This window comes from Trichomonas vaginalis, chromosome I, assembly GCF_026262505.1.
Source record: "Trichomonas vaginalis G3 chromosome I, whole genome shotgun sequence".
NCBI lineage: Eukaryota > Parabasalia > Trichomonadida > Trichomonadidae > Trichomonas > Trichomonas vaginalis.
The window spans coordinates 7773525-7794598 of record NC_067203.1 but is presented as its reverse complement, the minus strand read 5'-3'; the positions used below and the strand labels follow the sequence as shown (position 1 = coordinate 7794598).

General features: G+C 30.2%; 8 protein-coding genes across 8 annotated transcripts, besides 2 other annotated features; 5 read left to right on the top strand and 3 right to left on the bottom strand.

Moving 5' to 3' along the window:
* Positions 1-641: 641 nt before the first annotated feature.
* Positions 642-2343, top strand: TVAGG3_0948310 (regulation of ARF protein signal transduction; the record flags this gene model as incomplete). The annotated part of the gene is made up of 1 exon (XM_001321370.2): positions 658-2259. The coding sequence occupies one exon, from the start codon at positions 658-660 to the stop codon at positions 2257-2259; it is 1602 nt and encodes a 533-aa protein (XP_001321405.1).
* Positions 2344-2956: 613 nt separating this feature from the next.
* Positions 2957-3814, bottom strand: TVAGG3_0948300 (N-terminal peptidyl-glutamic acid acetylation; the record flags this gene model as incomplete). Its single annotated transcript, XM_001321371.1, has 1 exon — positions 3285-3800. The coding sequence occupies one exon, from the start codon at positions 3798-3800 to the stop codon at positions 3285-3287; it is 516 nt and encodes a 171-aa protein (XP_001321406.1).
* Positions 3815-4292: 478 nt separating this feature from the next.
* TVAGG3_0948290 (SNARE fusion complex family) lies at positions 4293-5162 on the top strand (the record flags this gene model as incomplete). Its single annotated transcript, XM_001321372.1, has 1 exon — positions 4293-5162. One exon carries the CDS (start codon positions 4293-4295, stop codon positions 5160-5162), a length of 870 nt encoding a protein of 289 aa, XP_001321407.1.
* Positions 5163-5282: 120 nt separating this feature from the next.
* Positions 5283-6124: a mobile genetic element.
* A 3512-nt stretch (positions 6125-9636) lies between these two features.
* Positions 9637-9738: a mobile genetic element.
* Positions 9739-9854: 116 nt separating this feature from the next.
* On the bottom strand, positions 9855-11665 carry TVAGG3_0948260 (ankyrin repeat protein family; the record flags this gene model as incomplete). Its single annotated transcript, XM_001321373.1, has 1 exon — positions 9989-11665. One exon carries the CDS (start codon positions 11663-11665, stop codon positions 9989-9991), a length of 1677 nt encoding a protein of 558 aa, XP_001321408.1.
* A 794-nt stretch (positions 11666-12459) lies between these two features.
* TVAGG3_0948250 (armadillo (ARM) repeat-containing protein family) lies at positions 12460-13287 on the top strand (the record flags this gene model as incomplete). The annotated part of the gene is made up of 1 exon (XM_001321374.2): positions 12562-12977. A coding segment is annotated over one exon (416 nt), but the record flags the coding sequence as incomplete, so codon positions are not given.
* Positions 13288-13382: 95 nt separating this feature from the next.
* On the bottom strand, positions 13383-13925 carry TVAGG3_0948240 (aspartic-type endopeptidase protein; the record flags this gene model as incomplete). The annotated part of the gene is made up of 1 exon (XM_001321375.1): positions 13446-13766. The coding sequence occupies one exon, from the start codon at positions 13764-13766 to the stop codon at positions 13446-13448; it is 321 nt and encodes a 106-aa protein (XP_001321410.1).
* A 1269-nt stretch (positions 13926-15194) lies between these two features.
* On the top strand, positions 15195-18350 carry TVAGG3_0948230 (uncharacterized protein; the record flags this gene model as incomplete). The annotated part of the gene is made up of 1 exon (XM_001321376.1): positions 15267-18170. One exon carries the CDS (start codon positions 15267-15269, stop codon positions 18168-18170), a length of 2904 nt encoding a protein of 967 aa, XP_001321411.1.
* Positions 18351-19216: 866 nt separating this feature from the next.
* Positions 19217-21073, top strand: TVAGG3_0948220 (lipoteichoic acid synthase family; the record flags this gene model as incomplete). The annotated part of the gene is made up of 1 exon (XM_001321377.1): positions 20005-21009. One exon carries the CDS (start codon positions 20005-20007, stop codon positions 21007-21009), a length of 1005 nt encoding a protein of 334 aa, XP_001321412.1.
* Between the last annotated feature and the right edge of the window lies 1 nt (position 21074).

The window sequence follows — 21074 nt, the reverse complement described above, 5'->3', positions numbered from 1 at the left end:
TAATCGATTATATTGAAATTACATCAATATCTATTATCCACACATTATCAATATTAACATGATAGCTACAATGGTCATGCCAAAGAACTTGAATTAGAGATTTTTTAAAATACGTTTGCAATTAATGATATATTTCGACTTTTATATAAGAGATCGGTGTAGATTACAGCGAGCTTAATTACTTAATATGATGGCAAGGTTAGACTGAGCAAATTTTACAAATGGAAAGATGGTCGTAATAATAATTAACGCAGACTATAATTATTATAATAGAAGGCCATGATTTTATAATTAGACTAAATTTACCAAATGAAATTATCTTTAACGTACAGTTTTCACAAAACATGAAAACAAAAATTGTAAAAATGATGCATCAAATAAATTTTTAATATTAATAAAAGATTTTAATGATTTCAAATAGCATGAAAATACCTTTTTAGATGATTTGCTTATCGATAATTTCCCTCACAATTTATCATATTAATTATGAAATTTTGAGGGAGAAAAATAAAAATTGAATATACCCTCAAATACAGACAAGTAGTAAATCTGGATGATGAGATCAAATCAAAAGTTATTGACAAAACTGATTATTTTTTTGATAGCACGATTCTTACTTTTTATATTTTTATCCCAATTTTTTTTTATTATAAATCTATGCAGAAGAATCCTGATCTGAACTTCTTCCAAGAGATGGATGCAGAGGACCAGCTTTCTGATGCTATCTACCAATTTAATAAAAACCCAAAGAAAGGAATTGTTGATTTATGCAGGTATTATCATATCGAAAATACTCCACAGTTAGTTGGGCATCTTCTCTTTGGCAGTGACAACCTCTCTGCAATCAAAGTCGGAGAATACCTTACCGCATCTGGAAATGAAAAAGCTCTTGACGCATATTTTGATCATTTCGACCTTGGCTGCAATGTTGTTACAGCTCTACGTCGTTCGTTTTGCGAGCAATTTCATGTACCACCTGATTCGGAAAAGATTGACGCTGCAATTCAAGCATGCTCAAGAATTTACTTCAAACAAAACCCTCATAAATTTCAAAATGTTGAAGAAGTTTACTCGGTGATGTACTCTGTAATCCTCCTTAACAGTGATATTAATAATCCTAAGAACCCACGGCCAATGACAACAAGCCAATTTATCTCAAACATTAGAACTATCATTAAACCTGAACAATTATCAGATACTCAGCTAAAAGCACTTTACAATGACGTTAAGTCAAATCCCCTTACGTTTTCCTCGGAAGCTTCTGGTAATTTTCTTGAATTATCTGCACCAACTTTCAAAGGAAACCTTAGAAAGAAAACAGACAACTGGAAAAGCTTTTGGACTGAGCATTTCTTCGTGTTAGCGAACTCCTGTTTGTATTATTTCCAAAGTGATCTTCCTATCTACAAAGATCATCCACTTGGATGCATACAGATTTTCGGTCTTACAGTTTGCAAAGGTCCCTTCCCGAGGACAATCATATTAGAGTCAAATTCAGGCATCAGATTCAATAAATTTAAAAAGCACGGGCCTGTACAAATTTTAGGTGTTAAAAAGCTTTTCCTTGAAGCACCTAGTGACAGAATGTTCCAGAGATGGCTCTATCGCCTTCAAACTTCTGCAAATGGAGAACAACCAACGAATCCACCACATAAAACAGATGTTCCCTCGGATGTTTTCGAAGGAATCGAAAATGCCAGACAATTTGCAAAGCTTTCTTCAACAGGAGCCATTAATCAGATTGCTTCAGAATTATCTTCAACAGATGACACTAAAGTCAATCCGCCAGTACAAGCTCCATCAAATAACGTCAGAATTACATCATTTGGAGCACAACCACGCGAAGATGCGCCAACAAATCGCAGAAAACGTGCTGCTACCCTTATGGAGAAGACTACAATCGAAACAGAAGAAATGATGAACATTTCAAACCTTCCTAAGCCTTCAGAGATTGAAAATGTCATTGATCCTGACGATGATTTTTCTTATATAAAACATGACACTTTTCGTCGTAAATCTCACAATCTTGATTTCATTACAAAACAGCTCAAGGCACAGAATTTGGAGCGCCTTCAAAAGAGGATGGAGAAGAGAGCTAAAGAGCTTGAAGAATACGAAGAAACACTGAGAATGTGGCAAAGAAAGAGAAAAGAACTGAAATTAAAGATGCAGAATATGACTCCTGAAGAAAGAGCTCAATATATAGCTGAAAGGGATGCTAGAAGGCAAGTCAAGATACAATCACTCATTCAAAATTAATTTTTTTAGTTTTATATTTAATAATTTTATTATTTTTTTGTTAATTTTTTACTTATATTAAAGTTTACCCTTTTGTTTATTAAATTTAAGTTCTAAAATGAAGTAATTGACGACATTTACTCTGACAATCATTTCTTAGTAATTTACTAAAATTAAGATTCCAAAGAGCAGAATCACAAAAAATAAAGGTTAATTTACTATTCAAACAGAATACCAAGTTATTGCCCCGCCTGTAAAGATAAATAATTCTAAGACGATCGCTATTTATCTGCCATCAAAACTGTTCATACCAACTATAGCAAGTCTTCTTCAAGGTTTGACAGGGAAAAAGCTCTTCGATAACATAAGAACAGATAACAGCCAGTAAAAAGATTAACTTTTTTATCTAACTCTAAACTTCAATTCTATTTTTTTTTTCTCAATTATTTTTCTTCTTCAGTTTCCTAATATAGATAAGATTAAATTTAAAATTCATGAAGTCAAGAAATGCTTCACGCCCGTAATTATTGATTAAAAATGTAATCATATCAGATTAGATCGAAAATAAAGGTAACATAACATTCATTTTGAAGATTAATATGAATAGATATGAATGCTTATTCAGTGTCACTTCTTATATTCTCTATACTTTCTAGTCATTGATTACTATAAAAGTAATTATACCTCCATATTTCATTTGATTCTAATTTCTTTTTTTGAAAAAGTGACAACAATTAACTAATTTGCATCATCCTAATCAAAATTTCACTAGATACCAATATGATGTTTGATAGTTCGATGTTTAATCTAGCATTGCATTAAGGATATTTACATTAAATTCCGTAGAAATTTTATCCTAATGAATTCAAAGTTTCTTTAATTCTTCTTTTACATGGTGCAATTGCAAACTTTAAAAAATGCTTAATATAGAGTAAAATGATTCTGGACAAAATAGAAATATTTGATTTTGTATGGATTATGATGTTTGATTATCTAGTCAAACAAAAATTAATTTTTATTCAGTAAAACTTATTTGCTATATTTAACTACTTATTATGCATCGGTTTGGGCTCTGCTTCACCAGGGAATGTATAAGTTAAAGTGAATCCTGTTTCTCCATCTGCATAATAGCCTTTTTCTTCGAACCTGAACTTATATCCTAGTGTATCTTTGTACAATTTGTGTCCAGCCCGATTGGTTTCGCGAACATTAAGATTGATATGCGTAGTCTTGAAATTCTGACGAAATGCACGATGAGTGTAAACAATTAACTTTGTAGCAATTCCGAGTTTTCTGTAGGAGTTAAATACTGCAACAGACGTCAGACCACCATAATATTCTTTTGTTTTCATGAAGTTCTTGTTCATATCTTCATCAAGTTTGCCAAGAACATAACCAACAATCTTACCCTTTGAATTTGTGGCGACATGAGATACTTGTGGGCAGCTTAATTGGTGATAAATCCAAAACCAGAGCTGGTAGTTCTCTGCAAGGCAGTTGAGATTCGCCTGTTGAAGGTGAATCAGATCTGTTGCTTTCATTGGCCTCATACGAATAGGCATTTTTTTAATAAGTGGACAGATGTTTTTTTGACAATTTACATTTTTCTATTTACATGTCAAAAATCGTTTCTTGATTCTTGATCCAATTATTCAACACAAAGATAAGTACTTTTTCCGATTCGGTTGTGCATATAATCAATAATGTAACACAAATATAGAACAATTTTGATGATTCCATTAATAAACGGATAGATATGAAGAAATTTCAATGAGTATCATTTATTGTTTAATAATATCTAGAACACATATAAACTAGTAAATTATCAAGCTATTTCTATGTCTAACGCATGAATTAGTGACATTCCTTGTTAAAAATATCAATGTTCTTTGTATTATGTTCATATTTTCAAGCATCATGAAAGAGATATGTATATCATTGTGCAACGGTTATTTTTATTAACATTTGTAATCTAAAGTGTAGATGCAAAATTTCACCGAAAATTTTTTTTTCTTCAAAAAGTCAATTGAAAAAGATACTAAAAAAAGTATTGAATGGCGGAACTTGAAAAGTTACTGAACAGAGCCAAGGAGATGGCAAAAGCCACCGGATCGGCAGATGGTAAGAAAGATGGGGAAGGCGATGAGGAATTAGATGAATTTACTAAACTTAAGAACGAAATTTGTGAAATGGAACGCCAAACCCGTTTAGATATCAAAGCTCGTGATGAATTTGCAGAAGCCATTGGTACACGTGATCAAAAAGCTGAAATTGTAAAACAAACATCTCAAATCCGTAATAAGATTAAAGAAATGCGTAATAAAGTTGATCAACTTAGACAGATGGTTGCTGACCAAGAAGAGCAACTTCGAAAGAAAAACAAAACTAGCGAAGGTTTACAAAATCGTAAGAAACTTTGTGATCTTTGCGATGCTAGAATTGATGAATGTGAACGTTGGGCTAAAGGTCACTCATTCGTCAGTGCAAAGGATGATCCAAAGAAACGTGCTCTTTTGAAAGGCGCTAATTTTGATGACACAGCAACTCCACAACTTGCTCATTTCGTACCATCACCAACAGAATCAGAATACGAAGAAATCGCTGGTATTGAAGACTGGAGATTACAAATCAATAAAAACGAGCAAGAAATCGACCAAAAATTAGACCAACTCGTGGAAGGAACGTCTGCTCTCGTTCATATCGCAAACCAGCTTCACGATGAATACGAAATCCTCGGTAGAATGACAGATGAAGTCGATGAGAAAATGGATAAAGTCGATGCAAAGCTTGAGTCTACAAATGAAAGAGTTAACGCTCTCCTTGAAAAAGTTGGCGGTTGCTCTAACTGCTGCATTGATATTTTCCTTGTTCTTGTTATTTTGGCTTGCCTTTACTTCATTGCTTCCAAATTTATTAAGATTTAATAACTATCTTTAAATCCTATAGTTATTGTTTAATTTTCTAAGTCAATTCGAAAATTTAATTTCTATTGATAAATATTTTTTTTATTATTATTTCATTTAAACATTTTTATATATATTTAAGGGTGCACACGAGAGGATCATGTAAACTTCAGAATTTAGAATCTTATTTTTAGGCATTATCTTGGCTACCTATTTAGGCTCGAAAAGCAAAAAATATCAAAAAATACAACTTGACTCCATTATGACCCTTTCATGGAGGTAGTTTTTATCCGCTAGTATTTTCCCTTTGAATCTCTTTACAATTCGAAATCAAATTCAAACCTCAGTAGAAGAAAGGAAGAATCGACTTACTACGGTTGTAATACGAATAAATACATATATTTAATTATTTTTATTTACATAATAATTGTTTGAAGCTCATATTCCAACAAATTTTTAAATAAAAACATTAAAATGTTGAAAATGTTCATATATTTTAATAGGGTTTTGGCACTTTATTGAGGAATTACTACATACATAGTCGAACTGAACTTGATATTTTGAAATTTAAATTATTTATCAAAATTAAAATTTAACTTGAAATTTATAATTATTTAGTCATATTTTGCATAATTCTAAGTAGATTTTGTAAAAAATCAAGAAAGAAAAATTTTAACGTGCTTTATTTTTTCTTTTTTATAATAATACATATTATTATATAATTAACATATTCATAATGTTTCACCCTTTCAAAAATATCCTCCTCCTCTCAAATAAACGTACATACGGGTGGCCTCTTTTTTCAAAAAATTAAAATTTGAAATTTTGGGCTCAAATATTAGAGATTTTTTCAACCTTCAACGATATATGTTGTCTATATCAGACCTCCTTTCTTTTTGATACTTAACATTGTTCCTAAATCTTAGCCGTTAAGGCTGTTCTGAAAATATTTTTTTTTCGAAAAAATTCGAAAAAAATTCTTATAGGGTTGTACAAACTGGCACGCCTGCTGGCACACCTTTTTTGGCCAGCTGGCACGATTTTTTAAAAAAACACATTAAAAAAGTCACTTTTTGCCCCATCTAATGAGATTTTTTTTACAATTTTTTTCCCCTTATTTTTCAATTTAGATATGATTTTAAGCTCTCCAAATTGAAGTTTACCTGATGTTTCTTAGTTTTTATGATAATAAAATGTTGCAAAGTTGAGTTTGGATTCAATAAATTTAAGAAAATTTTATTTTACAATGAAATTATAAGAAAGGATGTTTTTATCCTATGTCAAAGAGAATACATTTGTAGATCCCGACTTTTGACATGTTTGAAAATTCCAAAAAAAATTCAAAATTTAAAAAATAATATTAAAAAATATAAATTTCATGTTAAAAAATGATTTTTGAAATTTTTTTGGAAAAATAGAATGTCATATTTTTATGTTTTATTGCTATTTTTTACGAAATCAATAAAATATTTGTTAATTTGGCTGAGATTATAAATAAAATCTTTCTAAATCTTACAATTGATTGCTAAAATCTGTTTTATGTATTAATTGGCATTGAGATTCGTTATAAAAGAATGCGAATTATTTTGTATGAGTAAACGTATTTTGTAAAATTTCAAATTCTCTTCTCTCATTACTACCTTACTAACCAGATCTTAACTCTCATTACTACCTTACTAACCAGATCTTAACTCTCATTACTACCTTACTAACCAGATCTTAACTCTCATTACTACCTTACTAACCAGATCTTAACTCTCATTACTACCTTACTAACCAGATCTTAACTCTCATTACTACCTTACTAACCAGATCTTAACTCTCATTACTACCTTACTAACCAGATCTTAACTCTCATTACTACCTTACTAACCAGATCTTAACTCTCATTACTACCTTACTAACCAGATCTTAACTCTCATTACTACCTTACTAACCAGATCTTAACTCTCATTACTACCTTACTAACCAGATCTTAACTCTCATTACTACCTTACTAACCAGATCTTAACTCTCATTACTACCTTACTAACCAGATCTTAACTCTCATTACTACCTTACTAACCAGATCTTAACTCTCATTACTACCTTACTAACCAGATCTTAACTCTCATTACTACCTTACTAACCAGATCTTAACTCTCATTACTACCTTACTAACCAGATCTTAACTCTCATTACTACCTTACTAACCAGATCTTAACTCTCATTACTACCTTACTAACCAGATCTTAACTCTCATTACTACCTTACTAACCAGATCTTAACTCTCATTACTACCTTACTAACCAGATCTTAACTCTCATTACTACCTTACTAACCAGATCTTAACTCTCATTACTACCTTACTAACCAGATCTTAACTCTCATTACTACCTTACTAACCAGATCTTAACTCTCATTACTACCTTACTAACCAGATCTTAACTCTCATTACTACCTTACTAACCAGATCTTAACTCTCATTACTACCTTACTAACCAGATCTTAACTCTCATTACTACCTTACTAACCAGATCTTAACTCTCATTACTACCTTACTAACCAGATCTTAACTCTCATTACTACCTTACTAACCAGATCTTAACTCTCATTACTACCTTACTAACCAGATCTTAACTCTCATTACTACCTTACTAACCAGATCTTAACTCTCATTACTACCTTACTAACCAGATCTTAACTCTCATTACTACCTTACTAACCAGATCTTAACTCTCATTACTACCTTACTAACCAGATCTTAACTCTCATTACTACCTTACTAACCAGATCTTAACTCTCATTACTACCTTACTAACCAGATCTTAACTCTCATTACTACCTTACTAACCAGATCTTAACTCTCATTACTACCTTACTAACCAGATCTTAACTCTCATTACTACCTTACTAACCAGATCTTAACTCTCATTACTACCTTACTAACCAGATCTTAACTCTCATTACTACCTTACTAACCAGATCTTAACTCTCATTACTACCTTACTAACCAGATCTTAACTCTCATTACTACCTTACTAACCAGATCTTAACTCTCATTACTACCTTACTAACCAGATCTTAACTCTCATTACTACCTTACTAACCAGATCTTAACTCTCATTACTACCTTACTAACCAGATCTTAACTCTCATTACTACCTTACTAACCAGATCTTAACTCTCATTACTACCTTACTAACCAGATCTTAACTCTCATTACTACCTTACTAACCAGATCTTAACTCTCATTACTACCTTACTAACCAGATCTTAACTCTCAACCTTAACCAGATATCTAATTATTTACATATGATTTCTCACATCTCACTCAAGTCTCATTACTTACCCTATCTTTTTAACCTTTTCTGATAATTACTGAAATAACTAAATCCTTTTTTTAGTTTAATTCTGATATTAAATTTTTAAAATCTCTTTAATTTTTTGAACTACGCCTTTAATTTGTAATTGCCGATTTCACAGATTTGAACCATTTAATAAAATAACATTATTCAACTTAATCATATCAAACATGGTAGTTTGATTTTCAGATCTACATTTTAAAAACCTCTTTATTATCTGAGTTATACTTTTATTATATAATACCTGAGTTCATAACTGAAAACTCTTAATTAGAGTACAATATTCAACTTAATCATAACAAGATTTGTTGAATTTCAAATTTGATTTATATCTTCCATCACTTAAAACTCTCACAGCTTACAATATAAGCTAAAAAGTATATTTTCATAGTAATAAAATTAATTATTAAATTTTTTACTTTTTCCTTTCCAAAACTAGAAAAAAAGAAGAAAGAAAAGAGAAAAAGAAAAAAATAATAATGAGCATATTATATAATTGTGGTCATAGGCCGAGTGGCGTGGAAAGGATGTCGCCCTTCGGGCTCCACCCTTTCCACGCCACGAGGCCCGATTTTTGGCCACTTTTTTGATTTTGGCCGCGTGCCAGGAGTTGGCACGCGGCCCGCAAAATTGTGCCAGTTTGTACAACCCTAAATTCTTAAAATTCAAAAATCCCTTAATTCCTGAGGATTTTGGGAAAAAGTTTTTACATAAACATGTGTATATTATATGAAGTATATTGATAAGGTAAAAATCAAATTTTATTGCATATTCATCGAGAAAATAAACTAACGAATCCCTCAAAATTGAGAGGGTAATCCTCCTCCTCTCAAATAAACGTACATACGGGTGCACCCTTAAGATCGCCAAAAAAAGTGCGGAAATTAAAAACCGCAGTTTGAGTACTTTCTGAGAGTCTGTTTGTCAGAAAGTATACATTTGTAAACTTTCTGACACTAAAATTTTTTTGGTCCTTTCAAAGTTTTTGACAATGTCAAAAAGTATACATCGGGGCTCTCAATTTTCCTCTCAAACGGCGGTTTTTTAACACTTAATAAGAATATGAATGATTAATAAATTGGAATAGGAGTTTTATAAAAAACTCATCACATGGCAAGAATCAGCTCTATAGATTAGTGAATAAAAATTAAGGCAGCAATTACTCCCATCTAACTTATTTCAAATTTTTGACAACTGGCGTGAAGCGTCATTGAAAATTAACCTTAAACATCTAAATTGAAGGCCGTGTCATAATTTTTTTGACACACAAGCTTTCTATCCCAATAATCTAAGGCCATATGTTAATATTTTTTGGTCAGAAGAAAGTAAATGTCAATCACTATATAGTACTTAATATGACTGCTATACTTTTCTGATATTAAAATAAATGTATATTGATTTTTTTCATAGCATATCAGAAAGTGAAAATTTATTCAAAAAAAAAATATTAACTTTATCTTTTGCAACAATGGTTGAGAGATAATAACCAAGTATATCAAGAAATTATTTTCTTGCAATTGATAATAAATATTCTCTTACTGCTCCTTTCGAATAATAAAGTGCTGTTTTTCCTTCATTATCCTTTGCTTCTTTATTAGCTCCAACTGAGATAAGATATTGAACAACTTCAAGACGACCACTTATTGATGCCCAAATGAGTGGAGTAGATCCATATTTATCCTTTGCTTCTTTATTAGCTCTAACTGAGATAAGATATTGAACAACTTCAAGATGACCATATCTTGATGCCCAAATGAGTGGAGTATTTCCATTATTATCCTTTGCTTCTTTATTAGCTCCAACTGAGATAAGATATTGAACAACTTCAAGTTTATTATATTCTGATGCCCGAATGAGTGGAGTATATCCAGAATTATCCTTTGCTTCTTTATTAGCTCCAACTGAGATAAGATATTGAACAACTTCAAGACGACCACTTATTGATGCCCAAATGAGTGGAGTAGATCCATATTTATCCTTTGCTTCTTTATTAGCTCTAACTGAGATAAGATATTGAACAACTTCAAGATGACCATATCTTGATGCCCAAATGAGTGGAGTATTTCCATTATTATCCTTTGCTTCTTTATTAGCTCCAACTGAGATAAGATATTGAACAACTTCAAGTTTATTATATTCTGATGCCCGAATGAGTGGAGTATTTCCATTATTATCCTTTGCTTCTTTATTAGCTCCAACTGAGATAAGATATTGAACAACTTCAAGTTGACGACTTATTGATGCATAAATGAGTGGAGTACATCCATCATTAGTCTTTGCTTCTTTATTAGCTCCAACTGAGATAAGATATTTAACAACTTCAAGATAACCATTTAATGATGCAAGAATGAGTGGAGTACATCCATCATTAGTCTTTGCTTCTTTATTAGCTCCAACTGAGATAAGATATTGAACAACGTCAAGTTTACCATCTCTTGATGCCCAGTATAGAGCTGTACCACCATTTTTACTGTTGATTTCTTTGTCACAGCCACATTCAATGAGAGATTTAACAAGTCTCAGATTTCCTTGTGAAGATGCTTCATGAAGTACATTTCTACCATAATAATCATCTTGTTTTTTCCAAAGTTCTTCGTCACATGCTTTTTGCATCATTTTTTGATTTCCTTTTTCTGAAATTTCTTCAAAGAATTTGTAGATTTGATCGAAATCTTCAGAATTTTTAAGTTCGGAAATTTTCGAAAGAAATTCTTTTGGTAAATCGTTTCCTTCTTTCTCTTTTAGTTGAGAGTGAAGAGTTTGCATCTCTTTCTCAACGTTTTCTTTTTCTTTTTGGATCTGTTTTAAATCTGCTTGAAGTTTTTCGATTTTATTTGTTGTAATGGATTGATCCTTTTGTAATTGTTGTAAAATGCCAATAATTCCTTCGAAGATTCGCATATTCATGTACTTTTGAACTGATTTAAGTGTTGAAATGGCATCTTGTAAGTTGTTTATTGAAATATTTGCATTTCGAGTGCAAGTATACAACTCATGTGCTGAAATGACAGAATGAGATTGCGCAAGAAGAGAATTGAACTCATCAGGTGTTAAATTCGCGAATTTCATGATTGATTCGATATCTTCTACTTCGAATGTACTGAAGAGATTATCCGCTTCAATATAATCTTTGATATGTGAGCCAATATATTCGTAGTTCAGAACAATTCCCCGACTCATTAAAATTTGTAAAGTTTTTTTTTTGACTTAAGGGTGTGCTAAAGACCAAACCTCCTCTATCGTTCATCTTTGGGTGAGTCATAAGTTTTGATAATCAAATCGTCAAAGACAGTAAAAAAAGATAACAGTGTCAATGAATTATAAAGAAGAAGGATTGAAAAGCATCAAAATGTACTAGGAAAGAATATGCAAGCAAATTCAATCTATCTAACTGAATATCTAGTATCCAGTATGCATAATAAGATTCTTTGCAAGAACTTGTTTTTTTTAATAACAAAGAATCTTATGATACATTTTTGCGAGAATTTTTAACAGAATCATACTTTAAAAACACATTACCGGAAAAAATAATTGTTAAATTGAACGAAATTTATAGTTTTTTAGAAAATTATGAAGCTACATCTTGCGATGACGCCCAAAAATCAGGAATTTTTCAGATATTACTTGAGTTGTCCAAATATGATTTTCCTTTAATTCAAGAAAATGCTTTGAGCACCTGCATGATGCTACTTGAGTTCAAAAATACGTTTTAAAACGCATTTTTAGAGAATAATTTTGTCGAAGTTTGCGGATTTTTATTTTTATTATTTGAATGCGAACTTAGTAGTGACTCATTTATTTTGATTGTTAATTCTCTTGGATTAATTTTAACTATTTCAAAAGATGTATGCTTTAATATTTTAGAGAAAATTCCAGTTAGATTTTTGATTGATTCTTCATAAAAATATAGCCATCGTTTAGAAGATGCAATTAGCGCAGTAGCATATTACTCTGCCGAAAGTATTGTGAAAGGTGTTTTTCCATCTCAAGCGTTTGATATTTTGGAAGCTTTTGAAAAATCTATTGAAAAAGATATTGGAAATTCTGCATCTGATATAATTAGTCGTTTCCATTACATGATTGAGAACTGGCCGGATGATCTTGACTTAGGAATTTTGCATCATCATGGAATTATTGGCTTAATTAATTCGATTCTTTCAGAATCTGAAGCTATCGAGGATGTTCATGAGCTGATTACTTTTGCAATTGATTGTATAACTTTGATGCTTCAAAAACATTTTATTCCTGAAATTAATTTTGATCAAATTATTTTTTATACATTTAATGGAACTACTGATCTACAAAAGTCATCTTTCAATCTATTAGCAGAATTGTTCAATCAAATACCTGAATTATATCAAACACTTATTACTAATGAATATTTTCATGAAATATTTGAATATATCAAGACAAAGGCTATATCTGAAGTTAAAGAGCACTTTGTTACATTTTTATTTAACTATCTTAGCAGTTTAGAACCTCAGGAAATTAATAAATTGATTTTGGAAGATATTGAATTAATTGAATACCTTGAAGATCAGTTACAATATAGAAAATACATTTCTTATTCAATTAAATCCATTATCATTTGCATTAATTCTTCAAAATCCGGGGATTTCAAAGTTCAAGCTCTAATTCACGAAAAAATTGTTGAATTTGATGGCTGGGATGAGTTAGAAGATAATGAAAATGATAGTAAAAGCGAAGTTTCCGAGCTTTCAGGCCAATTACTGAATCTTGTTAACTCAGAATTAAATGAAAATTAACTAACACTAAACATTGTTTGTAATTATATAAAGAAGCATTTATACATTAATTCTTCTAATTATTTCAATTATAAACTCAAAATGTAATAAAATTTATTTATCAGGATTATTAATTGTGACTTTTATATTTGATTAAATCCAATACAGGAAAAGTGTATTTAATATTTGACGATTTAAATAAAACACAATACTATTTACTTTTTTGATTTGGAAGGAAGCACTTGTGGTTCTGCTTTTCCACCAAATACATATCCGAATATAGAGCATCCAGAAAATGTTTCTACTTGTGGAGGAGGTTCTTTACTTCTTTCCATAATTGTTAAAATGTTATCTAATTTCATTGCTTTTGCCATTTCAAGAGGGGTTATACCTTCAAAATCTCCGAAATTGGAGTTAGCTTTGAATTCAACCAAAATTTCAACAAAATTTTCATTTTGTTTTTGAACTGCCCAATGTAATGGAGTATATCCATCACCATCTTGTATATTTGGATCTGTTCCATGATGTAGTAGCATAATTAAGCCTTGTTTCTTATTAAGTATTACTGCAAAATGAATTGGACATTTGCCTGTATTATCGCATTGTTCAAGATCTATACCAGAATCTACTAAGTACTGCATGCATTCGTAACTATCATTTTCAATTGCAACAGTCATTAAACTTTTTCCATTTTGCTGAATGTTAGAAACGAAATAATACTAATTTGGTCAGCACTGATTTGGTTTCAGTGCACTTTTTAAGCTCAGCTAAGTTGTTTTTGACACAAGCTGCAAAAGCTTTTTCAACATCATCCATCATTTGCTTTAAAATTTGATGAATTTTTCATAATATAACATTAACTTTTCGATAAATTATAAAATGATCTTATTAATTTTCATTTATAGCATAAGAAAAATAATTTTGAATTAAAAACTCTAAATTTATGATATCGAAACCTTACAACATGCAGTATGTTGAATATGAGCTATGTTAATCGTAGTTATTTCAATCAAAATTGTTTAACAAATATGGGATAGGGAATTCCTCCGATATGATATTGATTTCGAATCATTGTTGCTAGCAACATTGTAAATTAGACTAAGGTATCAATAATTTTAAACGACGGAACTCACAATGAAACCGGAATAGTTGGAATAATCACTGAATCTGGTTAATTCCTTCTTGATCCTTCTTCGTCTTTAGCATTAATATCAGTATCATTTGCAATAATGATTTCTGTTAGTTTTTTGTAATTATTTGTGGCTGCTAAATGAAGAGCAGTTCACCCTGTTCTTCTTTTGAATAGATATCCACACTATTTGCAATAAGAATTTCTGCTATCTCTTCGTTTTTATTCATAACATTAATTGAAAATAAGAACAAGAGCTTCCATAAAATCGAAGATATTGATCAAATCTCTGTTTTAGTTTTATAATTAAAATCACTTTCATGAAAGCGTTTTATTAATAAGATTACAAGACTTCAAATGACTAAGAACCCATAAATATGATATTGATTTATTACTGAATTTGAACATAATCATAATATATTGAATTAGACATACATTAACAATATCTATTGGTTACGCTCTTAATTAGGAAAGTGAATATTGTATATGATTTCCCAAAATCTAATTTAGAATTTGATAAAAGAATGTCGAAAAACATTTATTCATGATTTTATAGTGCTTCACTCTTTTTTGTGCTATCGTTATTTATGAGTTACGACGCCTGATATGAGATGAAGGGGAAAAAATTGTTAGTTATTTCTTCTTAATATGTTTCTTTTGCAAAACGACATCCTTATTTGGTCTAAATATCGAAGAATGATATATCATTGAGTTAACAAAGCTTTTACAATCATAAAGCAAATGATAACATAAAGTAAAAGTTTGATTTTACCTGTGGAAACAATGTTCTAAAAAATTTTTTGTTTAAAAAAGTGACAGAAATATAATGTGTTATGCTTTTTGCTCAATTCATGGACCAAGTATTATAACTTCATGCTGTGCATCTGAAACAGAGCAGAAAGTATACATGTCTCGAGGAAATGAAATACTAACATTTAGTTTTTCAGGCGAAAAATTAAATCGACCAGTTATAAGGCAGATTTTCGGTAATATTTCTCGAATATCTGTTATAGAAGATGTATACTTGTCATTTTTGGCCGTTTTACTCGATAACGAAACTTTTTATTTGATAGATATCAAAAATGATTCATTTAGATGCGTCCAAAAATCTCATATATCAGGTCTCATCGGTGAAAAAACCAAGCCAATTATAGCATCATCCGAAAAATGCATTATTACGCATACTAGAAAGAGAACATTGACAATTTTTACTCTAAACCAAAACAAACTTGTCGAAAATAGCTTCAATGTCAATATTACATTCTCAAAAATATACGGTATTGTTACTACTCCAGGAGATGAAACAGATTTTGCAGTTTTAGGCCGTGATTTTTCAAATGGACTACTTGTTGCATTCTTCAAGATTACGGATAACGATGTTTCATTCGTTTTTGATGTCAATCTTGATGGGGAAACAGAAATGCCTTATATTACAAAATATCATGGATATTTAGCAGCAGTTTGCCACAACAAAACAGTTACTTTCATTGAAGGAGAGGACAAATTCACCACCATACAGACAAAAATACCAGAAATCGTTACACTTACCGAGATATCAGATTCAATTTGTTTAATTTCGGACGCAATCGGCCAAACATACACTGCCGTGATAAAAGGAATGCAGAACATGGAGAAGAAGCAGCTTGCACTATCAAGAGCCTCAGAAATCATTCGTTTACCACATAATTTTTATCTCAAAATTTCTCAAAATGGAGATTCAAATTTGTTGAAATTTTTCGATAAAAATCTTATCGTCTTTGACACTTTTGCTGCTTTTTCGACTGCTAAGTGCATGCTCAGGAACATGTTCGTAACAAAAGATGGAAAAGTGAGGTCAATTGAAAACGGTTCTGACACAACCGTTTTGGCAAAATTTGACATCACAAATGGGTCAGATTTATTTTCTTTAGGTGAAAATCTTGTTTTGTCAACTTTTGACAAAACGGTTATTTTTGACAAAAATTACTCTCAAAATGAATTTACAAAAATCATTTGTAATTCAAGGACACTTTGTTTAGAAGGCAAAGATATTAATGATTTCATACAAATCACGAAAAATCAAGTTTTATTTATCAAAAATTCGGAAACAATTTTAAACGAAATTTTTGATTCCGAAATTTATTTCGCTTCTATTTCGAAAAATTTGGAAAATTTTGTTGTGGCAGATTCCAAAAAAGTGACAGTTTATTATCACAACACCTTAAAACTAGAGAAAAAAGTATTTGATGTAGAATGTTCTTGTGTTAATTGTGATAATCAAATGGCGGTTTTTAACGATTGGAAAAGTGACAAAATTTACATTTTTTCATTTTCTGATTTCAAAGAAGAAAAAATTGATTTTGATCAGATGATCACTTCACTTTTGACATTTAATGGAGAAATTTATTTATCAACATCAAAATCTGTTTATAAAATCAACAAAGAAAGAATGAAAGAAAAAATTACTGATAATTTAGTTTCAAAACTCAAAATCATTGATGATAAACCATTTATCGTTGGAAATCAAAGTGGTTTCATTACAGAAAAGAACAAAGTTGAATATCTGACAGCGAATTATTCAATTGATTGCTGCAAATTTAATGATTTGTTTGTGTTTTTGACAGAAGAAAATTGTGAATTTCTAAAAAGTGACACAACTTTACATCACAGTCATTTAGTTGAATATTATGTCAAAGAATCAAATGTCACTTGTTTCTGTTTTGATGAAAATGATGATTGTCCATTTGTTTTCGGTGTTTTTAGTCAAGATCATTGTGAAATAATTTCGCCGCGTTTGAAACCATTTAAATTGAAACCAGGAGAAGTTCCTTGTAAAATGGAATGGATAAAGATAAACCAGAAGAATTATTTGGCTGTTTTATCTTCATTTTATTCGAATTCGATTTTGACAATTTATTCGCCGAAATTGGAGAAAATTTCTGAAATTTCTCTCAGCGGAAAACCTCATCAAATTTGTTTCGTTGACAAACTTTTCATTGCTGTTGCTCATGGCCATTTATTATCAATAATTTCCCCAGAAATTGAAAAACTAGAATTGTCAGATTCTGAAGAAAAAACTGACAAAAATTTAATTTCTGAAGAAAAATGTCAAAAAAATTCGGAAGAAAAAACCTCTAATTTTGATAAAGTTTATCCTGAAATTGTTTTGTTGAAAGTAACTTCAACAGTTCCAGGAAGAAGTTGCTGTTCGAGTTTGACAAGTCCAAACAGCTGTTTTGTTATTTATGGAGATGAATTTTCGAATTGTGTTATTTACTCAGTGATAAATGGCATTGCGACAGAAGTAACAAGAGACATAACAACAAAGAAACTGAAATTTGCATGTGCGATATCGAATGACTTAGTTTTAGCTCTTGAAAAAGATGGAACAGCTCTTGGACTCAAAATCATCCAAAACAGGATGAAAATTGATTCTTCTTTCAATGTTTGCGCTGAAATTGTTGCAGGATTTTCTTCCCCTCCTGTTACTTTTTCAACAAAGAGTGGGTCAATTGTTTCTCTATTTAATTTGAAAGAAAACCAAGAGAAAACAATTTCTCTTTACAGAGCAATGAGATCTTTGTGCTTCGACATTTGTTGTGAAACAAATATGAGTTGGAGGAACGTGATTCGAAATGGAAAAGAAGTCGGAACAGGTAAATTTGTTGATGGAGATTTGTTGTTGATGTTTAACAACTTAAATGAAGCTGATAAGAATCGGATTTTGAGAAATGCAGGATTAAGCCTTGAAGATGCAACAAAGATTGTTGATTCTATCCAACGAATGATTGATGAGTATCGATTGAATGTCCAAAAACCTATAAAGCTATAAAATATTATTGTTTATTTTCTTATAAAAAATTATTATAACCAAGGAAATTTTTCAATTGAAGCTTTACTTAGAGACGGGAATCCATAATATTTAAGTATTTATTGTAATAAAATTTTTATGAACCAAATTTTTGATCGATCAATAATTTGTATATGGACAGTTAATATCATTAGAATAAAGATTTAACAGGATAAATAGTACACTCAAAAACCTAATGAATTCAATAAAAAATATTAGTTGTAAAAAAATCCTTTGATTCATAAATCCAAGCTTGAAGTAGAGTATGGGACTGAATAAGCAAACATTAATCAATTAAATATAATTTATTTAAAAAGAATATCAAATTTGGAAGAACTAAATCAGAAGCTGTCTTTTATAACTCATATTTAGCATTTATATTGCATTCGTTAATGACGAAATACATTTGATTTCCATTGAATTGAGAAAAAATGGCAATTTCAATCATGAATAGGTTTAAAAGAGAAAACAATTGAAACATTCAATGTGTTTAATGGAACTCACAGATCATGTTAATACAAAAAGGTTATGCATGATTGCGAATTAAAAATTAACCTTCTTTTTGCGTTTGAAAAATTGAAAGCATCAAGGTTTATTAAATTAGTCTAAATCTTAATATACATGAATAAGAGTCTCATTATAAAATTGAAAGAATGAAATTGTGATGTTGAAATTGAGATGATTATCAATTTGAAATATATCTTATAAATTTATCTATTTATGAAAGGTACTCTATTGAGTGCATCTATCTTTTTGAATTACTCTCAATTATGAATTATTTGAGATCGAAAATTTTCAGAGAATTGAGGCAAAACTCGATAAAGAGTGAATTCAATATTTTGGTATATACCACATTTTCTTTGTTCTTTTAAAACTCCGGCCAACCCAAAAACTATGTACAAAACTAATTTTTTCTGAGTGAAAATTTTCCAAATATCGTAATTATAATTATAGGATTGAGCTATATACTATAACAATTCTTAGAATAATTTTCTATAAAAATAAAACCTTTGAAATTCATCGCACTAAAAATTTACTTTCACAAGGGCTTTTTACTGTAATGATACTAATTTTACTTAATCTGCTCATTTATTATGGAATCCCTCCTTTGATGTACTATTTTGCTCCTTACTTTAACAACAATTTTCCAAAACATTCAAAACTTATTGCATTCACCGTAGTGCCAATAATCACAACTTGGATATTATCGTTTTACAGCATAGTTCCCTTTTCAGATGTTTTGAAAACATTGCAAATCGAACCACTACTAATAAACTTGATGTTCATCATTGGATTTTCAAAACATCATATATATTACAATGATTTGTGTTGTAATGAATTTTGCGTGTCCAACTTACTCTATTCCTCAGTTATTTGGATAATCATAATTATTCTCACAATTTTGATAGCAATCATCAAAAATGTATACGAAGCATTAGGACCAATATACGAGGATCAATTGATTGCCCTTATCAATCAAGGAAATAATTATAAAACAAATACCAAAATCATTTTTCCTTTTATTCAAAGATATTTATTCAATCTCTTCTTACCATCTTTACTTTTTGCACTATTATTCCATAGATTATCACATTTAAATCTCAAATTTATCTTCAAGTTTTATTCAGTTAAAGTCCAATTTAGGCATATATTAATATTTTACATTTTATCAACCCTTCTATTAACTAATAAATTGGTGATACCAACTCCCGATAGCAGCTACGATTTTCTTAGTAAAAATTCAGTAGTTCCAAGTTCAGATTTAGTTATCCCTCCAAAAAAACTCAAGAATATAATCTTTATCAACCTTGAAGCAATGGAAACAATGTATCTATCAAAGGAAAATGGAGGACTTAGTAATGTAACACTTCTTCCATATTTAGAAGGTTTGATGAAAGATAAAGAAAATACCGTAACATTTTCAAATTTGAATGATAAATTTGGTGGACACATAACTCTTAAACGTTCCTCATTTACTGTTGCTGCAACAGTTGGTACAATATGTGGTTATCCATATTTAGATGAATCTTTTTATGAAAAAATGCATTGTTTACCTTCGATATTGCATGATTTTGGATATGAACTTCATATGATAAAAGGAACATCAATTACAGATTGGGGTGTTGGAAGAATGTTTGCTGCACATCATTTTGATAATTTAACTTTGAAAGATGATATCGTGCCTAATACAAAAGAGAATTGGCTAAATGATCATTTAACGTGGATGAAATATCGAGAAGATTTGGATAAGTTAGGAAAACTTAATAAACCATTTTATTCACATTTCTTCACTTTAGATTCACACGAACCTGGTATGAAATGTCCTTATTGTCCAAAAGATGGAACTGTTCAAGAGAATGCTGTTAGATGTGTTGATAATCATGTGAAATCTTTCATGGAATGGGCAAAAGATCAAAGCTGGTATAATAATACATTATTTGTTTTAGTTGGTGATCATTTAGTTCGAGGATTTGGTTATAAAGAAAGAGCAGAAGCAAATCATTATTCAAGAAGATCAGTTAATATATTTTATCATTCAGAAATTAAGCCATTAAAAGCAACAAATAGAGAATATTCAATATTGGATTATTTCCCAACAATTTTAGCTGCAGCAGGATTCAAAATTAAAAAAGATCAGCTCGGAGTTGGAGTTAATTTGTTTTCTAACAAGAAAACAAAATTGGAAGAATATGGACTTGATACTCTCCAAACAAACTTAGAATCAACAATTAAGTTTTATAATGAAATAGTTTTAGGAAAACCTAAAGAATGTCGTTTTAATGAACCTTGTATAGATGTTAAAATTACCCAAATGATCTAGATTGAAACATCTACAATCAACTCCTTCATTATGTTATTATAAATAAAGTATACTATATGTCTATT